Here is a 25,168-nt window from a genome sequence, read left to right on the forward strand (position 1 = left end):
CATCAGCCCTTATTATTATCATCCATATCTCTGCAGAGACATCGTTAAAAGTCCTCGATAAGACAGAGACAACTGCTCAACAAGCCTGAGCTGGAGGGGCTGAGCATGAGGTGGGGAAACTGCAGAGGGAGAAGTTACAAACGCTGGAATCAAGGGACGCAACCGACTGGTTTGTCTTATTGATCTGTCTGTTAGTGTTTGGCAATGAGTTGCCTCTGCTAGAAGTTTGATGGCAAAATACACCTGACAAATATGGAGTGAAAACAGAAAAAAACACACATTTTGAATGAACTGTTATTAACTTATTAAAGAAAGTTTTGGTTTTGTTTATCTACACATGAACCAGTGAACCTGAGACTTGAAGCTGTCCTGATCAGTATTTATACTGAATTAATTAAATTTGACGACTAATGGAAAGCAACAGAGAATGAACAGACTCTGCAGTTCATCTCTACAGAGTTTCAGTGTCTTTCAGCTTATTGTTTTACTTCTCTGGGTCAATTCAATTGGTTTTCCATCAGAAAAGCTTGAAAGGCCCACAGTAAACGACTAAAACAAAACCTTGTGCTGCAAAACAAAAAAGGTTGGTAACTAGCCAATGAGTGGAGGTAACTAGCCTAAAGTAAGGAGTAAATACTGACCTCACATGAATCCACATGAATCCACATCTTCAATGCTAATGTTGCTCTGCGCCCACTCAATGTGAAAATAAATCACCATTTGCCAACAAGGTAATCATACCAACTTGACTAAGTTGATAAAAAAGAATTAATAAATAAGGATCAACAAATCACAATGTTGATATGTACTCAAGCATGTTCAATGCGGCAACAATACAGAAATTTGTTAAAAGTTCACAATATGTAATGTATGTATGTATGTTCACAGTATGTAATCACACAATGTAAGTGTATATATATATATATATATATATATATATATATATCTAAAGATATAAAGATCTTTCTGGTTATGAAACAAAGAAATTATCATTTGGCTTCTTGATTTTAAAAGTTCACCTTGAAATGCTGATTAAAGGTGGTCCTGATAAACTGTATAAACAAACGCAGGTGTGTGTTGTTTTCCTTCGAGGCTGTGAGGTCAGCATGGCCTCCATGACACACCGAGATAGAAAGCAGCCAGCGCGAATGTTGTTTATTTCAACTGTGTTTGACAAATCAAAATGCTTTTTTTTTTTAACTTAGCAACAAATAGGAAACATGTGAACTTTATAAAGTACATGAAATTGATGACTGAAGAATTCTGGTTAAAGACTTTGCTTTAATTACCCTTTAATGCTTTTATTTATAAAATTCAAGTTAAGATTTATTTTAAAAGTGATCACAGGAAAGCTGTACTTTAAGATTGAGCTGTGATCACAGTGTCCTCTGTTCTCACCTATTTGAATCTAAAATGAAATCTATAATTCTCATTTCTCAGCATGCAATACCAGCTAAATTACTTTGATGTATTTTATTCCCCATAAAACTGTTTCCCAGAAGGCAGCAATGGACCAGCAAACAAAGAACCAAAATAACTTGACTTATAGAAGTTTAGAAGTAGTAAGAAGTAAGTAGACCCGATGAGATTAACCTGAACGCATGCAAAGCATTAACAAAGTCCTTTCATACGGAGCGGCATGAGACGAACCGGCCTGTCTGTCTCACATTCTGCCCACATCAGAGGTTGTGAAGCGTGCTGATGGGTTTTACTGAAGCTAAAACACTTGGATCGTGTCAAAACAGTAGTGGTCTGCTCAAACGTGACGGTTCAGCTTTTCAGTTGCTAAGCTGCATTGAGGGCTGTGATCCAATTGGCCTCGCAGTTCACTTATTCTGTTTTTTGTTTGCATTGAAATTTGTATTCTGTTTCTGACACTTAAACGCCACTGATGGTAGAAAAACGAAGGTGATTCAAGAGCTTGTCTGACTTAAACACACACACTCACACACACACACACACACACACACCATGGCCTTGTCTGTTCTTCTCTGTGTTATGGCTGGGAGCTGCGTATAACCGTGGTTGGCTGTTAACTATTAACAAACTCATCGTGCATGAATTTCCACACACACACACACAGTCTTGTTTCCATCACTTTCGGGGACATTACATAGACTTACATTAATTTCCTAAAGGCTTAACCACCACCTAAACGTATAAAAAACATGACTTGCCTAATCTTAATGCTTACCTTAACCTAACCTTGACCTAAACTAACTTTAAAGCAAGCCTTCACTATGCATTGCAGGGAGATAGATAGATAGATAGATAGATAGATAGATAGATAGATAGATAGATAGATAGATAGATAGATACTTTATTGATCACGAGGGAAATTCAAGAGTGGAGTTGCACTTTGTCCCCATAAGGAAGAAGGGTCGCCATAACGTTTTCAGACATCATCTGTCAGATTTCCTCCATTTGATAAACCGACAGTGGGGCGGGGGGGGTCAACTGGTCTCCAGAGCAGAGGTCCATACTCAAATTTCCCATTTTCACATCAGCTAATCAACAAACAGTGGAAAATATTACTGAATGTCTGCAACACACGAGGGTGTGGAGAGAAAGCTGACCAAATGCCTCAGCAGCATACTGTAGTCCTCTGAATGTGTTTCACCCACTGCACGTCCTCCTGCTGTGATGATGGCGCCCTCTGCAGGACAGAATTCCTTCTGCTAAAATTCATTTAATTAGCCACCGTACCTGCAACATGGAGCTGAATTCTTCTTCACAGCCAGTAGGGGTCTGATCAGTCAGTATTTTCTCTACAGCAATTCACATTGTGATTATGATATAGCAGGAGTTACAGATTTTGACTGGGAAAACCTCAGAATGGACTGACGCTTCACTCTGCCTTTCATGATGATCATTTAATTTTATTTGAATTAGTTTTTACTTTGAGTATCAGCTCTTTATACAGCATACATGTGAAAGAACAGAGGAGATGTGAGCTTATAATGGATGCAAAATAGCGTGAAAGGACAGGGACAGATGATTTCTATGGGAATATGAGCGATCTGGGACATGTCTCCCTGTCACACCGGTCTTATTATATTTAAAATGCAGCAGGGAAGTAAACAGAAACACAGCTGGACTTGACACTAAAATGAAAAAAGCAACCTATTTGTATTTTGTAGTTTGAATACACAGTGTGTGGCTTCTGCCACAATGAAATCTCTCATTAATGCACTATAGAAAGCTGACAGAAATGAAGAGCAAATGCTGTGGAAGTAGTCTGATTCACTGGATGTACACATTTGTGTAGTCAGAAGGCTTTGGCTGGATGTTGGCGTAGAGATCATCTTTGTGGTTCTCAGAGAAGTGGAGTCTGCAGTGGTGATGGTCATCCTGCTCTGCTGATGGAGCTGAGATGTTTTCATACGTGGCATCAGGGTTTGGCTGAGGAGACGAGACAAATAACAGGACGTCATATTGCATTAAAAGGTTTGGTTGACTGTCATGTCAGAGTTTTATAAAATGCAACCACAGCTGAATGGGACAAGATTTTGCTGCCGTCCAGAGGAAGGAAATGATGATTTCTTTTGGAAGAGAAGCAGGAGAGAAGATGGTGATGTTTGTCTAAGCTAACAGAAGTGTTCAAGTACGTTGCTTTACCTGCTCTGAGGCTTCACTTCTTGGGGACTGGCTGGACGTCTTCTCTCTTCTGTTCAGTGAAATGAGTGAACATCAAAACTAATCAGTGACGTCAGGTTAGTGTGTGACTGTCATTGTTTGGGAACAGATCACAGTGTTTCTCACCTAATCCACCAGAAAACAGCAGAGGTTGTTAAAACCAGGAGAGCAGCACCGACTGCTGCAGCTGCTGCTGCTGCTGCTGTCCAGTTTCCTGCGACACTTTGGACAGTGAGAGTGTTTTCATGAGAGCTGATGATCTGGAGAGTTTTGACAGCACAGGAGTAGTTTCCTGCATGCTGCCTGCTGACTGGGTCTAGAAGCAGGTGTTTGTTTTGGTCCTGTGGCAGGGTCAGAGGTCGACTGTTCAGGTACCAGATGTAGTTTGTGTCGTCAGTCAGAGGACAGCTGGTACTGCAGGTCAGTGTGACTCTCTGACCTTCTGTCACCACTGCAGAAGGACTGAAGTCCACTTTCACACCTGACAGATGGTTAGATTGGTCAGTAAGACGTCTTATCTCACAAGTCCTCTGAACTAGTGAACAAAAATGGACTGTTTTATAGTGTCTCCTGAAACAACTGATGTACTGTAGGTACAAATAGTTATCCCCTCATGTTAAAAAAGCAGTAGACCAAACTTTCTTTGTGCTGACTGCTGGTGGTACATGATGTGGAAGTCAGTAATTTACTCTACAAATATAAAGTATTTATTCTACAGAATTACCTGTGACAACCAAAGTCACTCCAAGAACATCAGATCGTTTCCATTGTCCATCTTGTCGCTGGAGTCTGAATGTGTATTCTGCTGAGTCATTCTCAGTCAGGTTAGTGATTGTCAGGATGTGGAGGTTCTTCATGTTGTCGTGGTAACTCACTCGACCTGCAGCCTTCATCTGCTCTTTATCTCCTTCTGTCGCACTTCTCTTTATTTTATACCAGGATTTAGATTTTGGTGGCTGCTGGTTGGGATGAGAATATTTACTTGAAATGCTGACTGAAGAGCCTCTCAGAGCGCAGATTCTCCTGCTGACATAATTCACACTCCAGCAGTTCAAATCATCATCAAGACCTGAAATACAGAGAAAAGAACAACAGGAGGAGTTTCAGTTTAAATGCTAACGTAAATAATAACGTGTGTGTGCGTCTTTGTCTTTGTGTTTTTTAATTTCAGTTCCTTCTGTAAATTTGAAAAACACAAAACTAAAATCTTTCTGTCTGCTGCAGCATTTAAACAGTTTCAGAGCTGCTGACTCAACCTTTCTCGTCTGATGAATAGTTTGATGACCAAAGCTGCTGTCTTCACTGACTGACTCTCACTCTACAGGGACATCTAGTGGCCACAAGTTGTCAACACACATTCATGAGTGATTTGATGATCAGGTAAACAAGAAAACACAAACTCATTTTCAATTTGTGATACCCATAAAAAACTTTGGTCGTACTTTAGATGAGAGAGCACATCAACCATCAACTGTTTACTTATTAGCATGCATATTGGGAGCATATTGACTCTTTATTAGTCATTATGAAGCACTTATTGATTCTGTTCTCTACATGACTTTATACTACAAATACAAGTCCATAAACTAGCTGCTGTCCCTCGCGTCTTAATTACTGCTTATTGATAGTAAGGAAGGAAATAAGGAAATTGTTGTACATGAATCATGGTCCTCATCTGCTTAGCTCAGCCTAAGGTGGTGGCACCGCAGGAATAGTCATTACTAACACTCCATGAATATGGTTTATTCTTCTGTATCAAAACACAAAACTACAAGTGTTAACAGTGTCCAGTTAACTCTAAATTAATTCTGACTCAGAATATGTTCCTCAGTCTAATGTGAGGTCTCAGACTCATCACTAATTCACCAGTAGTTTGTCTCTTGTTAACCCAACTCAAACTGCTAGTGAATTAGTGAGTTACACGTTCTTGTGCTGAACGTAAAACCCACACTGAGCAAAGCAAATCAAGATTACAATAAATGCAAAATTACCTCCATTGTAGTCAACAAAAAGCAGTAATTAGGCAACTAATTTAAGGCAAATCTGTTCGCTGGTTAGTTGTACAATATGATCATGCAGAATGAGGCCTTAGTAAGTGATTTTTAATGACTAATAAAGCCCCAATATGCTGCTGATAAGCAGTTTACTTCATCGATACTGCATTAACTTGTGCGGTGTTCTGGTTATTTTATCTGCCCTGTGACATTGTAACTATCATTCAGATCATCTTATTTCTTATTGTCTGTATTTAGATTCATGATGAGCAATGTCCCATACAGGAAAACAGAACACACAGTTTGTAAACAGGCTCATACTCACAGACGGCAGCAGACAGCAGATCCTTGAGGCCTTCGACAGCACAGGAGAAGCTTTCATGAGAGGAGCGGGAACGTGAAAACTGTTTAGATGCAAAGAAAGCGTTTTCTCCTGTGTACCACGTGTAGGCAATGTGGGCGTCACTCAGAGGACAGACGGTCTGACAGCTCAGTGTGACATCAGTCTCTGCAGGAGTCTTTTGAACATGTACTTCTGTTGGGACATAATGAATGCATTATCATCACTTGTACATTTAGTGTAAAACTTCAGTTACAAATACACAATTTGTTGAATACAAACTCTCAAACTCTGGTGAGTACAGAAACGATCAAACAACAAACAACAAAACTCTCTGAGCCAATGAGGAAGTAAAAATGGATTTTTTATTTTTTTTTTGTCAAGAAAGCAAAAAAGTTTAAAGATTAAAGAAATGCGTCATTATCTCTTCTGCAAAAACTGAATGTGAAGACATCTGAGGTGTTAAGAGGACTGTGTGTGTGTGTGTGCATGTGTGTGTGTGTTTGGTGGATGTTTGAGAAACGGAACCTGTTGGATATGTGATGGAGCAGGGCTCATCCACTGATGTCTGCTGAGAAGAACACATTGTGCCTCCAGCATAGGTCACCTTAAAGCAGCTTGATGTGACAGAATCTGCACAAAAACACATGTGATACTTTATTTTCTGGTGTACACAGTAACAGTACTTCAAGAACTTCATCATTTGAGGTTCCAGTGCCTGATTAATAAATGTACTTTTACATGACATCGAGCCAAATGTTGTCACTCACCCACTGAGACTTCAGGGGCTCTGAGATCCTCGTAGCCTTTGATAGCACAGGAGTATCTGACTGCTTCCTCACTGCTGACCAGCTGTTGGTACCAGGGAGACCAGTCCTGATAGAGAAACTCTCTGTTCTTGTACCACATGTAGGCTGCAGGGTTTCCAGTCAGAGGACAGCTGGTGCTACACATCAGTGTTACTGTGTGTCCCTCTGCGGTGGGAATCACCTTCACCTGCAGCTCTGACATGATGGGGAGTCAAATAAGAATTAATATACTGAAGTCACTGTTGAAGTCATTCATTACTGACAGCCACTGTACCTGCAACATGCAGCTGGATCCGATTGAACCAGCAACGGTGTGGCTGGTCAGTTTCCTCTCTGCAGCAATAACTGTTTTGATCACTTTCTCTAACATCTTTGATTGTTAGAGTTGGGTGATTCTCTTCAGACATGTTGTACGTTACACGATTTCCATCTGCAGTGAGTTCATTCAGAACGTCTCTGGATCCATCCCAATGTACAGTGTACCATTTCATGGGTGAAGTGGGATGTTGAGGTGAGCAGGTCAGATCCACTGATGAACCTTTTAATGCACAGATCCTTCTTGTTTGTCCCTGAACCCCTTTAACAGAACAGTTTATTAGCACACATCTGGTCAGGTTTGTATTTCTTATAACATTCTTCTCCGTACTGATCACCAAATGATGATACTGTCTCAAGCTGTAAAGCATCTGAAAAGCTCACAGCAGCAGAATATGTGGACATCTTGATAGCTAACATGTATTCCTTGTTCAAATTTAAATCAGTCTGCATTTCCTGCAATTTGTCCACAAACCAACTCATACAGTCCTGTACACTCGTAAAACTCACGTCATGTCTTCATGTCGAGTTCACAGTTAATCAGCATCATATGAGAAAGTCAGTCATACCTGAGATGAGCAGGATGAAACCCAGACAAACACATCCAGCTTCTGTCAGCAACATGGCTGTTGAATCCTTCAGCTTTCTAATCAAGAGGTGTAACAGCATTTGTATGAGCGAGACCTCAACAGCTGAATTATTTGGAATACAAGCCTTTCAAAAAATAATGAAGACAGATAAAAGTCAGTTCTCTCTTCCAGAGTGAAGGCTGGAGTGAACAGGCTGGTGGTGTTGGTTGGTGCTGGTTTGTATTTTAGTGGTTCACACAACATGCAGCTCTGAGACCACAAAGCAACCTTCCTTCCTCTTTCATTCTCAGTATTCTTAGTTTAATAAAATAAAATTTCTATATTGCATTAAAGATTTTGACATGGGAAGCCTCAGAATGGACTCAGTGTGTTTTTCTTCACTTTGTCTTTCACAATAATGATTTGAATTTATTATTAGTTACTTTTAGTCTATCAGCTCTTCATACAGCACACATGTGTATACTGTACTGTAAACTGCAGCATGAACTCATCAAAAAGGTGTGAAAGTTGCTTCAGCGAGAGCAGACGTGACAGAAAGAGTTGTCTGCAGTTAGTTTATAACTTAAACAAACTTCTATGAGCAAAAAACTTCCTCCTTTTTAACACACTGCAGAATAAGAAGATGAGGAATAAGAAGTCAACAAGATAAATGAAACCAAACAGTTTCCTTAATATAATTCTATTACTGTCCACAGTGTTTTTGCAACTACTAAGTGCAGAGACATGAGAAGCTGACATTAACATTAACTTTTTCTATGTGACATCGTTAATAAAGCATGAGATTCAACACCAACAGATTTAACTGAAATATCTACAAAACATTAATGAGTGAATGAAACTGTTTTCACATTCAATCACATTCAAACTTTAATTAGGTCTCATTACTGATCATAAACAGCACACAATCAGAAATGCCAGACAAAAAGCAGTCTTCTTGACTGTTCCAGTGGAAACACAGACCACCAAGGCAGAAGTCTGTGGCTACTGGGCAAAAAGATCAGAAGGTTATGTGGGCTATAAATACTATGGGCCTATTTAAGCTCACTGTCAAAGGAAATGAGCTCAATTGCTCTGAAAGATGATATGAGTCTTCCTCTTGGTGGCTCTCTGTGAGTTTCTTCACTGCAGGCTGCACAGAAGATGACTAATTAAATGACTAATAAAGCCCCAATATGCTGCTGATAAGCAGTTTACTTCATTGATACTGCATTAACTTGTGCGGTGTTCTGGTTATTTTATCTGCCCTGTGACATTGTAACTATCATTCAGATCATCTTATTTCTTATTGTCTGTATTTAGATTCATGATGAGCAATGTCCCATACAGGAAAACAGACCACACAGTTTGTAAACAGGCTCATACTCACAGACGGGAGCAGACAGCAGATACTTGAGGCCTTCGACAGCACAGGAGAAGCTTTCATGAGAGGAGCGGGAACGTGAAAACTGTTTAGATGCAAAGAAAGCGTTTCCTCCTGTGTACCACATGTAGGCAATGTGGGCGTCACTCAGAGGACAGACGGTCTGACAGCTCAGTGTGACACCACGCTGTGCAGGAGTCTTTTGAACATGTACTTCTGTTGGGACATAATGAATGCATTATCATCACTTGCACATTTAGTGTAAAACTTCAGTTACAAATACACAATTTGTTGAATACAAACTCTCAAACTCTGGTGAGTACAGAAACGATCAAGCAATGAATCTCTCTGAGCCAATGAGGAAGTAAAAACTGATTTTTCTGTTTTGTCAAGAAAGCAAAAAAGTGACAGAAATGCGTCATCACCTCTTCTGCAAAAACTGAATGTGAAGACATCTGAGGTGTTAAGAGGAGTGTGTGTGTGCATGTGTGTGTGTGTGTGTGTGTGCGTGTGTGTGCGTGTGTGTGTGTGTGTGTGTTTGGTGGATGTTTGAGAAACGGAACCTGTTGGATATGTGATGGAGCAGGGCTCATCCACTGATGTCTGCTGAGAAGAACACATTGTGCCTCCAGCATAGGTCACCTTAAAGCAGCTTGATGTGACAGAATCTGCACAAAAACACATGTGATACTTTATTTTCTGGTGTACACAGTAACAGTACTTCAAGAACTTCATCATGTGAGGTTCCAGTGCCTGATTAATAAATTTACTTTCACATGACAACGAGCCAAATGTTGTCACTCACCCACTGAGACTTCAGGGGCTCTGAGATCCTCGTAGCCTTTGATAGCACAGGAGTATCTGACTGCTGGTGGTAATATAATTCTATTACTGTCCACAGTGTTTTTGCAACTACTAAGTGCATAGATATGAGAAGCTGACATTAACATTAACTTTTTCTATGTGACATCGTTAATAAAGCATGAGATTCAACACCAACAGATTTAACTGAAATATCTACAAAACATTAATGAGTGAATGAAACTGTTTTCACATTCAAACTTTAATTAGGTCTCATTACTGATCACAAACAGCACACAATCAGAAATGCCAGACAAAAAGCAGTCTTCTTGACTGTTCCAGTGGAAACACAGTCCACCAAGGCAGAAGTCTGTGGCTACTGGGCAAAAAGATCAGCAGGTTATGTGGGCTATAAATAATATGGGCCTATTAAAGCTCACTGTCAAAGGAAATTGCTCAATTGCTCTGAAAGATGACGTGAGTCTTCCTCTTGGTGGCTCTCTGTGAGTTTCTTCACTGCAGGCTGCACAGAAGTTGGTTTCAGGGGATAAGAAAGCAAGAAGGAGCAGCCTCGTGTTCTCCCAGAGAGTCGGGTAAGACTGGGAACAGAACTGTTTGACCCCCATGAGTCCTCAGCCAGACGTGTGGAAAGCAACCAAAGAGAAAAGTTTCCCACTGAGTTCAGCAGTAAAATATGTGCTCACCTTCATGTCTGCACTCAGATTTCCGCTTGTCTGCGCCTGCTGTGATACTGAAGTTATTCCAGTTATTGACACTACGAGGGGAGGCTGACTTGTTTAGTGAGAAGGCTTTGGCTGGATGGTGGAGTAGAGATCATCTGTGTGGTTCTCAGAGAAGTGGAGTCTGCAGTAGTGATGGTCATCCTGCTCTGCTGATGGAGCTGACATGTTTTCATACGTGGCATCAGGGTTTGGCTGAGGAGACAAGAGACAAATAACAGGACGTCATATTGCATTAAAAGGTTTGGTTGACTGTCATGTCAGAGTTTTATAAAATGCAACCACAGCTGAATGGGACAAGATTTTGCTGCCATCCAGAGGAAGGAAATGATGATTTCTTTTGGAAGAGAAGCAGGAGAGAAGATGGTGATGTTTGTCTAAGCTAACAGAAGTGTTCAAGTACGTTGCTTTACCTGCTCTGAGGCTTCACTTCTTGGGGACTGGCTGGACGTCTTCTCTCTTCTGTTCAGTGAAATGAGTGAACATCAAAATTAATCAGTGACGTCAGGTTAGTGTGTGACTGTCATTGTTTGGGAACAGATCACAGTGTTTCTCACCTAATACACCAGAAAACAGCAGAGGTTGTTAAAACCAGGAGAGCAGCACCGACTCCTGCAGCTGCTGCTGCTGCTGTCCAGTTTCCTGCTACACTTTGGACAGTGAGAGTGTTTTCATGAGAGCTGATGCTCTGGAGGGTTTTGACAGCACAGGAGTAGTTTCCTGCATGCTGCCTGCTGACTGGGTCTAGAAGCAGGTGTTTGTTTTGGTTCTGTGGCAGGGTCAGAGGTCGACTGTTCAGGTACCAGATGTAGTTTGTGTCGTCAGTCAGAGGACAGCTGGTACTGCAGGTCAGTGTGACTCTCTGACCTTCTGTCACCACTGCAGAAGGACTGAAGTCCACTTTCACACCTGACAGATGGTTAGATTGGTCAGTAAGACGTCTTATCTCACAAGTCCTCTGAACTAGTAAACAGCTGAATATGTTAAATTGACTGAAAGGCAGACTGAACCTGACTTTGACTCTGCTGACTGCTGGTGGTACATGATGTGGAAGTCAGTACTTTACTGTACAAATATAATGTGTTTAATCTACAGAATTACCTGTGACAACCAAAGTCACTGGAAAATCAGACTGTGTCCATTCGCCCTCATCTTCCTGGAGGCTGAATGTGTATTCTGCTGAGTCATTCTCAGTCAGGTTAGTGATTGTCAGGATGTGGAGGTTCTTCATGTTGTCGTGGTAACTCACTCGATCTGCAGCCTTCATCTGCTCTTTATCTCCTTTGGTCCCATTTCTCTTTACTTTACGCCAGAATTTAGACTTGGGTTGCAGGTAGTTGGGATGAGAATATTCACTTGAAATGTTGACTGAAGAGCCTCTCAGAGCGCAGATTCTCCTGCTGACATAATTCACACTCCAGCAGTTGTTGTCCACAACACCTGAAATGTGGATGGAAAACAAGAGGCAGTTTCACATTTAAAGGTAAGGTAAGATAAGGGGCAAGGTAAGGGAAAACTTTAATTGTCCCTAGCAGGAAACTTGTCTTGGACAGTAGTGGTACAGGCAGACACAATAAAACAACAACAACAACGTAGAATCAGTAATATGAAACAGTTCAGCGACCAGCGTGGTCTGTTTTGCACAGTCGAGTTGCACACGAAATATAAAGTGCAAAGTGCACTCTGTACATCAAGCATAAGAAATAAATGGACAAATAGGTTTAGTTTAAGAACAGGTGAAACCCTTGTGTAAAAACAATAGATAAAAAACAATCGGTAAAAGCAAGTTTCAGTAAAAAATAAGAGACTGGTGACATATAGTCGGAGAAAAGAGAGCTTGTCGCGGTTAGTTTTGTGTTTGCTTGCTCTATATCGTCTCCCAGAAGGCAGAAGTTCCTATTCTGTTAGAAAAATATGAGAAGGATCATTGAGGATTTTATGCGCCTGGTTAATAACGACCCTATCGAAGACAGACTGGAGGAAACGGAGGTCTTTTTGACCTACCACCTTCACAGCAGATTTCATCAGTCTATAAATCTTGGATTTGCACTGGGTGGAGATTGTGCCAAACCAGACTGCGATTCCATATCTCAAGAGGCAAAGATGGATTTATAGAAAATCAACATGATTTTGCAGGTGGCCTGCTCTATGACACTGCAGCAGATTGCTACAGGGTCATGTTTCCTTACCTCCCTTAGATCAAAGACCATCTATTTAGTTTTAGTTGTGTTTAAAATGAGATTGTGCCTCAAGCACCAGTCAAATAAAACGAACTATCTCATTAAAATACACGGATGGACAATTGCCAGTACATAAGCGACTTAAGATCAAAGTATCATCAGAGAACTTGATCAGACTTGGTTATTCGGTTGGCTACTTCTGCAGTCGTTGGTGTACAACGTGAATAAGAGGGGCGAGCTCACAGCTTCTTGTGGGACCCCTGTACTACAATCTTTGACATCCTTTGTCATTGACATTTACTTGTTGTGACCTGTCCGTTAAAAGAGCATTTGACGGGAATCAGGGGATTGACCTTTAAATTAGTTAGCTTCTGGACAAGCAAGTGAGGACTAACTGTGTTGAAGGCAGCGCTAAAGGCAGCAAAGAAAATACAGACGTAAGCCTCCAGCCTCCTTCTCCAGGTGCTTGTTGACCAAGTGGGTCACACTGACAACCGCGGCCTCAGTCCCACGTCCCGCCCTGTATGCATACTGGAGGGGATCCAGATATGGGGACAGACCAGGTTTGTTTTTCCAAACATTTCATGACAAAACTTGGTATTGTAATTGGGCGAAAGTCCTTGTTCTCCATGGGACATGGAATTTTTGGAATTGGGATAATAATGGACTTTTTCCAGAGAGCTGGAATGGAAGGACAGTCGATGGATCACTGAAAGATGGGCGACCAGGCAATGCTTAATTCTGATGAACAGGATTTTAGCAGTAAGCCCGGTATACCATCAGGCCCTATAGACTTCTTTGTGCCAATGTTTCTGAAAATGGATTGGACCTCCTTGGGGTCTATTACCACACGGTCAGAGGAAGAGCAATGATTTTCTGCGGGATCAGCCAACCTAGATGGGGAAGAGAACTGAGAATCAAATCTCAAGAAGAAGTCATCAAGACTGTTAGCCATGTCAAGATCAGTAGGGGTGGCAGTTCTCTTCTTAGTGGAAGTCATATTTGTCATTCTCTTCATAGAGTCCCATCATTTTTTACTATGATTAGAGTTATAACTCTCCTCCAAAACTGCCCGATGCCTCCTCCTGGCCTCCCTCATGACTGCATTAATTTCTCTTTGTAAAGTGGCTGCAGCTGCATGGTCTTTGGTTTTAAAAGCAATCTTCTTTTTGTTAATACTTGATTTCACCTCCTTAGTTATGTAAGGCTTGTTGTTGGGAAAATGAGTGACCTCTTTTTTGAGAACTATGTTATCAACACAGAATTTTATGTAGTCAGTAACTGTCTCTGTGGACTCGTTTAACTCTAGATCATGGAAAAGGCTCCAGTTTGTGCAGTGAAAGCAACCCCTTAGTATCTGTATGCAGTCATCATTCCACTGTAGTAGGGATTTCCGTTGAGGCTTCCTGGACTTAAGCAAAGCCTTTTAAGATGGACTGTTAGATGGTCAGAGTTGGAGAGAGGCGGGAGAGACTTTGCTTTGTATGCGCCTTTGATATTTCCATAACAATTGTCTAAAGTTTTGTTATTCCATGTGCTGCACTTCACAAACTGGTGAAACCCAGGTAAAACTGGCTCCAGCCTACAGTGGTTGAAATCCCCAAGAAAAAAATACTGGGATACTGGGGCTCCAGGGGTGCGCAAGAGTTGATTGTGCGCACATTCCATGAGACAGTTTGCAGCTCTCGCAGCATTTCCGTTGGGGGGTACGTACGCTGCACAGATAATAATGTTCCCGAACTCCCTGGGCAGGTAAAAAGGCCGAAGGGACACACGGAGTAACTCCAAATCAGGGTCCTATACTGTCTCACCGATGGTCAATTGTTTACACCAAGTGTCTGTAGACACTTAAGATAAGATAAGCCCCCCATCTTCCCCGAAGACGTGTCCCTGTCTTGGCACACACAGGAGAAACTCTGCAATTCAATCAGTTCATCAGAAATGTCTTTATGGAGCCAAGAACCCTAACACATGCCTCTCTATATTCGTAGCAGTAGCGTGCGTTCAGTCGGAGTTCATCGATTTTGCTGTACAGTGAGCGCGCATTACTCAGTAGAATAGATGGCGGCGGTGGTTTGTTACTCCCGTTTGATTGGCCTTACTTCCTCCGGTAGATGATCCAGCAAATATTTCATCAGGACCATCACAGTTAACAAAAGTGTCTGTTTAATTCATCACTGAAAGCCAAAAATGATTCAACATTGATTGGATTTATGTCAGAATTTGCTGTTTGTGATCTAACAGGTGATTGACTTGTTTATAATTCACAGTTAAACGTCTCAGATATTTTTACTGTTTAGTTGTATTTCATAAAACAACATGTTACATCAGTGAACAGTATTGGTTGTTTGTGTCAACTTTCTAAGGCACATCAGTAACAGAGACTGAAAGAAACTTAACCAGAAATACAAATCATAACCCGACTGCCGCAGCATAACGATGAAAATCAGACTGAATCATGTCTACATCCTGTGGCATTTAAACATTATTAAATTCTAATATTTCTCATTGCTTTTTGAAAACAGTTAACAAATGTCCCGTTCCACAAGTTATAACAGACGTTAAGTTGGTTTGTACTCACAGACTGCAGTGGAGAGCAGATCTTCGTGGCCTTTTACAGCACAGGAGAATCTGTCAGCAGAGGAGCTGGGAACCAAAATTTGGGATTTCTCAGAGTGTCTTTGTAAGAGTCTGTTCTTATACCATATGAAGGCAGTGAGAGGACAGCTGGTGTTACAGGTCAGTGTGACGTTGTCTGATTCAACTGCAGGACTCCTCTGAACATGTATGTCTGTTACATAAATGTAAAAACTGATGACAGAAATTATTAAATATTAACCTAAAACATGGCTAATCATGAAAGAGAGAGTGTGCAAAACAAAATAAAGATCAGAAAAGAAAGAAAGCAAAAGCAAAACAGTGAACACAAACTAGCCTCCATTTTGAAAAGATGACTTGAAATGGATTAGTGTTGTGGAGATGTGTGTGTGTGTGTGTTTGGTGGATGTTTGAGAAAAGTAACCTGTTGGATATGTGATGGAGCAGGGCTCATCCACTGATGTCTGCTGAGAAGAACACATTGTGCCTCCAGCATAGGTCACCTTAAAGCAGCTCGATGTGACAGAATCTGCACAAAAACACATGTGATACTTTATTTTCTGGTGTACACAGTAACAGTACTTCAAGAACTTCATCATGTGAGGTTCCAGTGCCTGATTAATAAATGTACTTTTACATGACAACGAGCCAAATGTTGTCACTCACCCACTGAGACTTCAGGGGCTCTGAGATCCTCGTAGCCTTTGATAGCACAGGAGTATCTGACTGCTTCCTCACTGCTGACCAGCTGTTGGTACCAGGGAGACCAGTCCTGATAGAGAAACTCTCTGTTCTTGTACCACATGTAGGCTGCAGGGTTTCCAGTCAGAGGACAGCTGGTGCTACACATCAGTGTTACTGTGTGTCCCTCTGTGGTGGGAATCACCTTCACCTGCAGCTCTGACATGATGGGGAGTCAAATAAGAATTAATATACTGAAGTCACTGTTGAAGTCATTCATTACTGACAGCCACTGTACCTGCAACATGAAGCTGAATCCGATTGAACCAGCAGAAGTATGCCTGGTCAGTTTCCTCCCCGCAGCAATAACTGCTTTGATCACTTTCTCTAACATCTTTGATTGTTAGATTTTGGTGATTCTCTTCAGACATGTTGTACGTTACACGATTTCCATCTGCAGTGAGTTCATTCCGAACATATGCAGATCCATTCCAGTGTACAGTGTACCATTTCATGGGTGAAGTGGGATGTTGAGGTGAGCAGGTCAGATCCACTGATGAACCTTTTAATGCACAGATGCTGCTTGTTTGTCCCTGAACCCCTTTAACAGAAGAGTTTATTAGCACACATCTGGTCAGGTTGATTGTCTTATAACATACGTTTCTATTCGTCTCAGTGATAATATATAATATTTTAAAGGATCACGCTGACATGCTGTAATTCATTTTAAAACAGCCCCGTAAGTTAAAATCCTGGCAGTAAACACCAAATCTTGTTTTCTGTGACTCACTGGAACTCCTGCACTGCAGATAATCTTTCCTTTTTTCTTCTGGTTTCACTTTTATATTTGTTTAAATTCATGTAAACTACATGTCAGACACACACTGTAGGTCTATCAAAAATATTGTAATATAAGGAGGAAAATCAGTTATTCATACCTGAAATGTACAGGATGAAGCCCATGAAAACACATCCAGCTTGTGCCAACAACATGGTGGTCGTCGTCTTCAGCTTCTAATCAGAAAGTTGATTGAATCAAACGAGTGACCTCAGTCCAACTGCTGTGTTTCTGAAAGAATCAACAGTAGTTTCCTTCAGAGACACAGAGGACTGTTGGTCAGTTTGAGGTCGGCTTGCAGACAAACAGCATGTAACTCACTTCCTTCCTTTTTCAGAGTAAGACGAGAAGTCTGACTTCAACTTCCCGGTTGTTCTTTCTCTCACTTTGTATTTCATTAGCTTTATTTTTTATACATTGATAGAATGTCTTCATGTAACACACAATATGAGTAAACTGCATCATATTTTCTTCAAAATGTTAAGTTGCAAGCATGAGAGCAGGGAAATGTCCAGCTTTCTTTGGCTGGTTTGTGGTGGAACAAAGAAAAAAAAGAATAAAAGCCACCATCACTGAAGAGGAAGCTGCTTTCAGATCAAATGTTTCTGAAATTTATTGCCACATCACATGAAAAGGCCCACAGTTTTGACAGTAGCACAATTTCACAAGACCTTTTTTCCAACACCGCCGCCATTCAAACAGCAGCATTAAGAACATTTCTTCTCCTCACCTGCATGTTGTCTGAGGTATCAAAGAAGAACTTTCAGAACATGGTAACTCCATCATCACTCAAATGAACCATGTCCACACAGTGTAACTCTCCATTCCCTCCTCTCCACACCTCAGCTGTACAAAAATAAATCTTATTCTTCCATTTCTTTCGGCTGTTCCCTTCGCACAGCGAATCACCTGCTTCCATCTCGCCCTATCCTCTGTATCCGCTTCCTTCACACCAACCTTCATGTCCTCCTTCACTACATCCATAAACCTCCTTGTTGGTCTTCCTCTAGACCTTCAGCTCTAACATCAGCATCCTTTGACAAATACATTAACTATCCCTCCTCTGAATATGTCCAAACCATCTCAACCTGGCTCACATGAGCTGTCCCTCTAATGCACTCATTCCTGATCCCAACCATCCTGGTCGCACTCGAAGAAAACTTCAACATCTTCAGCTCTGCTACCTCCAGCTGTTCCTCATGTCTTTTCACAGTAAGTCTTATTACATAATATTATAATCTGACAGTGTACCAACTTAACATCAGCATGTTAGCACTGTGTGCATGACATCATTGTGAGCAGACATACTGACATTAGCATTTTGCGTTGCCATATATGGACTGGCACCTCACTTCACTGGGACTTTGTACAGCCATCACACACACACCCACACACATATGTAGAGTACAATGGTAATCTGGTGTGAGCGCTTTGGGAGTTTTCTACACCACATTAAGTAGTATTAGTCATTTAAAGAAATAAATACTCACTTAGGACAGCGAACAAAAACACTGTGATGTTGCAATAAATGTTCACCACAGCGGATGACTGGTGTCTCTGCTTGATTAAAATAGAATAGATTTAACTGAATGGGAGATTTAACTGAATGATGTGGAGGATCAACAAATGTAAACAATGGACTCCTGTGAGTTAACTGGTAAGTAAACAAGGTACTGGCAAGATTTAATGCAGCTTTAAAAAGAGGAAATGTCAATAAATAAAACAATAAAACAACAAAATGATTTTAAAAAGGTACACAGAAGTCAAACAGACATTACCGGGCAAAGTGCACATGAAGCAGGTGAGTTTTTAACACCTTTTTTGTGACTGTCAACTCATTCTGCCTTTTTCACTGCTGACGGTTCCAGAAGGTGGCAGCCTGGTTCCATCTGTGGCTCCATGCACCGTGATGAAGATTTTTTTTCACGCCATTGTGCTGTGTACTGGGTCTTCCTCAGGTCCACAGCTGCAGTATATAAGACCTGTGTGACCTGAGATCTGCTCCCTTTGTATCTTCACTTAACTTCTTCAGTGGGACTACAAGAGGATGGCAACGATGACGGCAGGTGGGCTAAACGTGCTACCTTCACTGGGTATGGAGGGGAGATGCAGTGCAGTCAGAGAGTCCTCTGACTCGACTTCCTCTATGACTGCCTCTTCTCCTGGTTCTCCCCTCTTTCCATTGGATGACCTGGGTTCTGATGGCGAGTAGGAGGCCATGTGAACACCGGCTCCTCTGCCCGTCAACCACCTACCGACCAGCAGAGTTCTTTCCTTGACCCTCTGGCCATCATGAAAAGTGCCACCACTCACAAAACATTTTCCTTTGCCAGCAGAGCCACCAGCATCTGATCCCAGCGCCATGCTAGGATGCACCATGCTAGGATGCCCTGCTCCCCGAGCATCAGACCAGGTGTTTTTCAGTTTGTCCGCGTTTCTGACACTTCGACCCTTCCTTGCCAAAGCAGCAGCTGAGCCAGAGAAACTGAAACTGACCTCTTCACCAGAGTTGAGTGCTGCCCCGCTACCAAGAGCAGGCGGCTGTCCTATTCCTGGTTCAACCCACCTACGGGACCTCCTTGCAAGCAGAGGAGCGAATGATGGGACGTGGGGAATGTGCACCTTTTACCGGGAAAAGTTGTTCACAACAGTTCTTTTCAAGGTCACCCATCTGCTAATAAAGAGTCTCTTCCTGACAACCAGTTTGCCTTTCTCTCCGCTAAGTCTAATGCAGTAAAGGATTATCTTATCTTATCATAACACACTTCCACCACACGTCTTCTCCACTTTGCACAAGCATCCGTCAGCGGTGGTGTCATCTAAGACCAACTTAAAATTCCACAAAATTCTTCCATCTGCTGTACACACAACAGGCCATCCACACTTCCCATTCTGATTCAGAATATGAGAATTGTGAGTTTCACACCAACACACAGCCTCCTCTATGCCTCCACTATTTGTGTTATTCTCGTCGCTATCTGATGATCCAGAGGGGCACAGACCATAATCCAGCTTCACTCTTATCCCAGTATAAACAGCTGTGGGTGAGTGTGGGATCATTTGGGTCCTGTGTTTTGAGCGCTGGCTTCCACATGGAGCCCCACCTGATGGGAAGGTGGATTCAGTTTATTTCAGTGAATCCCACAGATTCTCGATCAGGTTGAGATGAATGAATGTTGTGGCTGATCGGAGTATACAGTAGCTGCAAACCTGAAGGAGGCCCAGTGCACAGCACAAGGGAGAGAAAGAGGATCTTCATGGAAACAGAAACAAAACGATTTTTTCCAGATGTTATGAAGATAATGCAGTTTCAATTTTGTAAATGTTTCTCAGGTGGAAGAAATAGCATTTAACTTTCCTTTTAAAGCTCATATGTTAAAGACAACTCCTTCCCTCAGTGATTGGGTAAACTGGTTTTTGATGCTGAGAAGCCAAATGGTTAAACATGCTGTTGTGCATTTCCCTTATCAAGGCGTATGTCAATCTAAATATAATGTAACAGACATGGCAACTTAACAGCAGAAAATCTGGATGGGTCAGCTTTGATTCCACACCCATTTTTTTTTTTTGTTGCTTTGTGATGAAAACATGAGGAAGATAAATCACTGGGCAATAATCTCTTAAGTGTAATTTAATGTAGACTTTATCTACCTCTGTCAGAGCCATGATTACACACCTGGACTAAATCTACCTCTCACCTTTTTGCACTCTGATAAAATGGTATATTCTGATACTGTTTTTACTATTATTTATTTTCATACAAGTGCCCTTTAGTGTATTTTATTCTATTTTTATACCCAGTATTTTTTTTGTCTTTGTGTGTTTTACTGTATTGAAGTATACCAGACTGCTATGACAAACTAATTTCCCCACGGGGAAGAATAAAGTCATCTATCTATCTATCTATCTATCTATCTATCTAAATAGTCCTGTAATAATGTAAACTGTCTTTTATATTTTACTCATCTATACTTTTATCTTTATATTCCTGCATTTTTTTATTTATCTGCATCCTTGTTTTCTATCCCTGTGCTGCTATGACAATTGCAAATTTTCCCATCTTGTCACAAGATGATACATTTAGGAGGTTGAGGAAGGGTCACAGAAGAAAGCAGCGAAAGCCAATGAGGCCAACTGACTGTAAAAGTTGAAATTTCACACGTTTTCTGATAGAGGAAGTGTGTGTGTGGAAACATCAGTCTACTGACATGGTGTCAGTTTTCTCTGTGCTAACAGAGCAGCAGACAACACCACAGCACAACTCTGCACCAACTGTGATTTCTTTAGGATGATTAAAAAAAAAAAACCAAAAAACCATGCGACTGAAACAAAGAAAGGTTTTCTTTACACTGTCCCAGAATGTCGGACGGCATCAATGAAGTTATTGTTTTTCATTTGTTCATTCAGTTGTAGGCGGGTGCTCTTAGAGATGTGAAGCACACTGAAGTGGCCAGCAGATGGAGATGTTAGATGTGTTACTAGATCCACAAAGAAGGCCCTGCTGTCCACACACAAACGGCACATTGTTGTGCCCGGCTCACTCACTCACCTCACTTTTTGTTGTGCTCTTCACAACAAAAAGGAGGTCTTCACTGCAAGCACGGAAAATAAGCTTACATTTATTCAAGCTGACACAAAGTAATCAAACACCTGTGCGTTAGGTCAGTGCATGGAACAAATCATGGTTGATTTTAACACAAAGAAACAAGCAAAAACTGAGCTTTGGTACCTGGGAGGCATCAGGCTTCCGGAAGGGTCACAAAGAGGGAGCCATCTTGGGTCGACAGCTTACATAAACTCACAGCAGGTGAAAACAATCACCCACCTAAACCACCTGAGGTGGGAGGGACGGAGCAGGAAGCTGGAAAGAGGGAAAAACAGAAACCATCCGGACAGATCGTCTCAGCACCAGTTTATTGACCAACTGCACAACCGCTTTACTTTGAGAAGCAACACACGAGAAGAAAAAGGGAAACAAGACGCGGTTGTGCAAAATTTAAATTTAAATCAATTTAAAATATATCCCAATTTTGGGATTAAAAAAAAAACATTCAGTTAAAACACGTTGCGATGGGATCTGTAAATTAACATTAATTTTAATACAGTAAAACAAAATGATTGCATTGCGCTCATGTCCACATGTCCTGTGGTCTCATGTGACAGGATGACTGGGACGAGTTGTTGGTCTTTTCTGACAGCCGGTCTTTGGGATTTGTTTTATGAACAGATAAAAATGTGAAACAAATGTATATTTTTTTTAAAATTATTTTTTATTTTCCCTCTCATATCACACACACCAAAAAAACAACAATTAGGTTGTTCAAAATAAATAAATTGTTAGAATAAGAAGAATGACAAAAAAGCAGCATCAATGAGGATACAGTGTTCACTTTATCTCCTTATATTCTTGTTGATTGGGCAAGTTCACGCCTTATTATTATTATATTAATGCATTAAATAATTAATAATTATTTTGTCGCACATTAATGCAGTTTTTTTAGTGAGTAGTGAGTGAGCAACGCTTAGTTTGCTGGTGAGCAACGGACAAATAATAATAATAGTAAATAAACTGCGTTAATGCGCGCTAAAATCATTGTTGCTGTTAATTAATGCGTTAACGCGATAATAACGCGTTAACTTGCACAGCCCTTATTTTTCTCATAAAATTTTAAACTGTATCCCTGATTGACTGGATTACAGAATGTTTTGCATGTCCTCATTCGTCATCAGTCAAATCAGGGCTTTTGAGATGAAAACACCAATAAAAAACATTTTCTAGGAATTCAAAAGAAGATGTTTTTAACATGAATAACAGGGAGGCCATAAACTAAAAGCTTCATAAAGTAAACACGCACATCATTTGCCAGGGCTTGAGTGTTACAAGTTCACAGTTCAGTCTGATATCAGACTCAACAGCGAGTCTTTAAAGCTCCTTCATTCATCATTCAATGTTAACATTCAAGTCTAGATGACCGAAGAGCTTTTGCAATAACCTTGCACTGACATTGGGACAAAGTGCACAATGTGCAGTGGCAAACAGCTCTGCAGCAGTTTATCTTTCACACAGCAGAATGAAATCAAGAGAATGAAAAAAACAAAACTGAAATGAGTCAAATACATGTAACATTACAGATCTTGGACACAGCGCGTCTCAAAATCAACTTCAGAAATGTGTTGCATGTGGTCCATTTAATCTGTTTCATGTGCCCTGTAATTATCCAGTAAAGATAAATGGTCTGGGCACTTATGGGTTAAAGTTACTAAGGCGCCGTGAAGCGGAGGGTCTCACTCAGGAACTTCACTGTTTCCCAGACTCTTTGCTGCAAAGAAGAGTAAACATAAAATAATCATAAACATGTAAAGAGGTTACAGAGGGAACAAACTACAGAGCAGAGTAAGCCTGTGACAAAACTCCTTTGTGAAGAGGTCTTACATATCCGGCTCCTGGACTCTGTTAGTACTGACCTTTATTTTCCCTCTGTCTGTTGCTCTGTTTCCTCTTTCCTCTGTCATAGATGCTCATGGCGCATATAGTAACGATGCATAGAAGAACAAGGCAAACTGATCCAAGAACAGCTGCATGGCTCCTCTGGTTAGGACTATTTTTTTGTGAAGATCCAGGAGTTGTTGTGGTGTCCTCAGCTTCTGTGAAACACACAGATGGACATATATTGTGTCAGCAGTAGTAAAATACACTAAAGTTTATTTGTATAATACCAGCATGTTGTTCCTGAAACAATAACAGTTTTATTCCTATTAATTTCAATTGCTTAATACATACAAAAACATGACTGTATAAATGACATTTTGCTGTTTTCGGCAGGTTATGTGTCAGACTCCCTCCTGGCTTGGACCACTGACAGATATAAAGATGGACAACACATCCCACTGTACAAAAATGAGGCTCTGCCACCAGCTGAGCAAGAATTTGCGAGAGGAAACAAGAGTATGCGAGAGGTTGAAGGATGAGTTCCACCATGTGGGAAGGATCACATACGTCAACATGCAAGGTCGATGCTTCTGCAGTATAAGACAAGACAGAAGAGGCCTGCCATGTTCAGTGCTGTTTCTGCTGCTAAGGGTTTCAGATCCATGTGGAGTGGGAAAAAAGTTTTGTCTCCAGTTACTTAGTATCTCAATAGTTAAACAATAATCATCGCCAAATGCTGTGCGCATTAGCATTGGGCTTACATGAAACTGCACGGTGGAAACAACTTAATCCGGTGCATCCGCAGATTCTCGATCAGGTTGGAATCTGAGGAGTCTGCAGGCAGCGCTTGTGGTCCCTGAGACATTCCTGAGCTGTTTTCTAAATGAGACGGGGTACATTATCCAGCTGGGGGGAGGCTGTTGCTGACGGAGGGGGTGTATTTGGTCTCCAGTGTTTAGGTGGGTGGTGTGAGTCAAAGAGCATCCACATGATCCACATGTCACAAGGTTTCACCGCAGAACATTGCATTGTGAACAGACGATTAATGTTATTCACCTGTCAGTGGTGTTAATGTTGTGGCTGATCGGGGTGTAGAGAATCAATAAAAAGATGGATGGTGTCGTTACACTGTGCAATCACAGCAAAACAGTTAAACAAGAGCTTTCTCCTTCCACTTTAATGTGCAGTTCCTCTTTAATACCTTTCACCACATTTCGTTTAAAAACTAAATAATAATCTGGAATTTTTGCTGGCAAAGCCAAAAGAAGCTCTTTTTAGACCATTTCTGCTCCTGAAGTATTTCTACATGTTACTCTGTGCACACACACACATACACATACTTTGAGGACCATCTTCTCCTTTGTATACAAACTTTCAAATACTCACCCACCACAGTGAGGTTAAAGTCAAATGTCAACCGCTTTGCATTGATGAGCTGGACCTCGTAAAGGCCGCTGTCATTGATGCTGAGGGATGAAATAGTGAGTGATCCTGTGCGTCTGTTCAGCTGGAATCTTGGTGATTCTTGCAAAGTGTATCGTTCATCAGAGAAGTTGATAAGGACATGCTTCTCTGAACCACGAGACCACAAGATGTGATTGTAATCAAGTAGTTCAGTAATTCCAGTCTCCAGTGTGACGTTCTGTCCTGCCGTTGCTGTCAGCATCGTAGTTTCACTCTGTGCACTGTGAAGAACACATGCAACTGAGAAAGAGAGAGAGAGAGAGTTTAGACAGACATCCAATCAAAATCTTTACATTCAAAAGAAAGCACTCAAATGTTTAATCATCTTAAATTCAGACCCAAAGAAGAAAACCCAAGACCTGTATGAATATCTGTCTCCAGACAGCACTGCT

General features: G+C 41.1%; 2 protein-coding genes across 6 annotated transcripts; both read right to left on the bottom strand.

Annotated features, from left to right (window-relative positions):
- Positions 1-2,858: 2,858 nt before the first annotated feature.
- Positions 2,859-9,182, bottom strand: LOC124050172. Of its 4 annotated transcripts, none has more exons than XM_046372448.1 (10): positions 9,051-9,182; positions 7,664-7,740; positions 7,054-7,356; positions 6,741-6,974; positions 6,499-6,603; positions 5,956-6,165; positions 4,361-4,705; positions 3,763-4,117; positions 3,619-3,667; positions 2,859-3,402 (listed from the first exon to the last, which is right to left on the bottom strand). In XM_046372448.1, the coding sequence occupies exons 2-10, from the start codon at positions 7,716-7,718 to the stop codon at positions 3,244-3,246; spliced, it is 1,815 nt and encodes a 604-aa protein (XP_046228404.1). In that variant the 5' UTR covers positions 7,719-7,740; positions 9,051-9,182; the 3' UTR covers positions 2,859-3,243. The 4 variants fall into 4 exon arrangements, with proteins under 4 accessions (XP_046228404.1, XP_046228378.1, XP_046228397.1 ...); XM_046372422.1 differs by having other exon boundaries at positions 7,664-7,808; positions 9,051-9,181; XM_046372441.1 differs by having other exon boundaries at positions 7,664-8,813; positions 9,051-9,176.
- A 907-nt stretch (positions 9,183-10,089) lies between these two features.
- On the bottom strand, positions 10,090-21,781 carry LOC124050210. Of its 2 annotated transcripts, XR_006841580.1 has the most exons (11): positions 21,612-21,781; positions 16,983-17,058; positions 16,343-16,645; positions 16,030-16,263; positions 15,788-15,892; positions 15,347-15,556; positions 11,687-12,025; positions 11,143-11,494; positions 10,999-11,047; positions 10,550-10,780; positions 10,090-10,456 (listed from the first exon to the last, which is right to left on the bottom strand). XR_006841580.1 is itself a non-coding variant. In XM_046372500.1 (10 exons), the coding sequence occupies exons 2-10, from the start codon at positions 17,035-17,037 to the stop codon at positions 10,643-10,645; spliced, it is 1,785 nt and encodes a 594-aa protein (XP_046228456.1). In that variant the 5' UTR covers positions 17,038-17,058; positions 21,612-21,780; the 3' UTR covers positions 10,090-10,642. The 2 variants fall into 2 exon arrangements, 1 of the variants encoding a protein (XP_046228456.1); XM_046372500.1 differs by having other exon boundaries at positions 10,090-10,780; positions 21,612-21,780.
- Positions 21,782-25,168: the final 3,387 nt, after the last annotated feature.

Source organism: Scatophagus argus, chromosome 2 (genome assembly GCF_020382885.2).
Source record: "Scatophagus argus isolate fScaArg1 chromosome 2, fScaArg1.pri, whole genome shotgun sequence".
Classification (NCBI taxonomy): domain Eukaryota; kingdom Metazoa; phylum Chordata; class Actinopteri; family Scatophagidae; genus Scatophagus; species Scatophagus argus.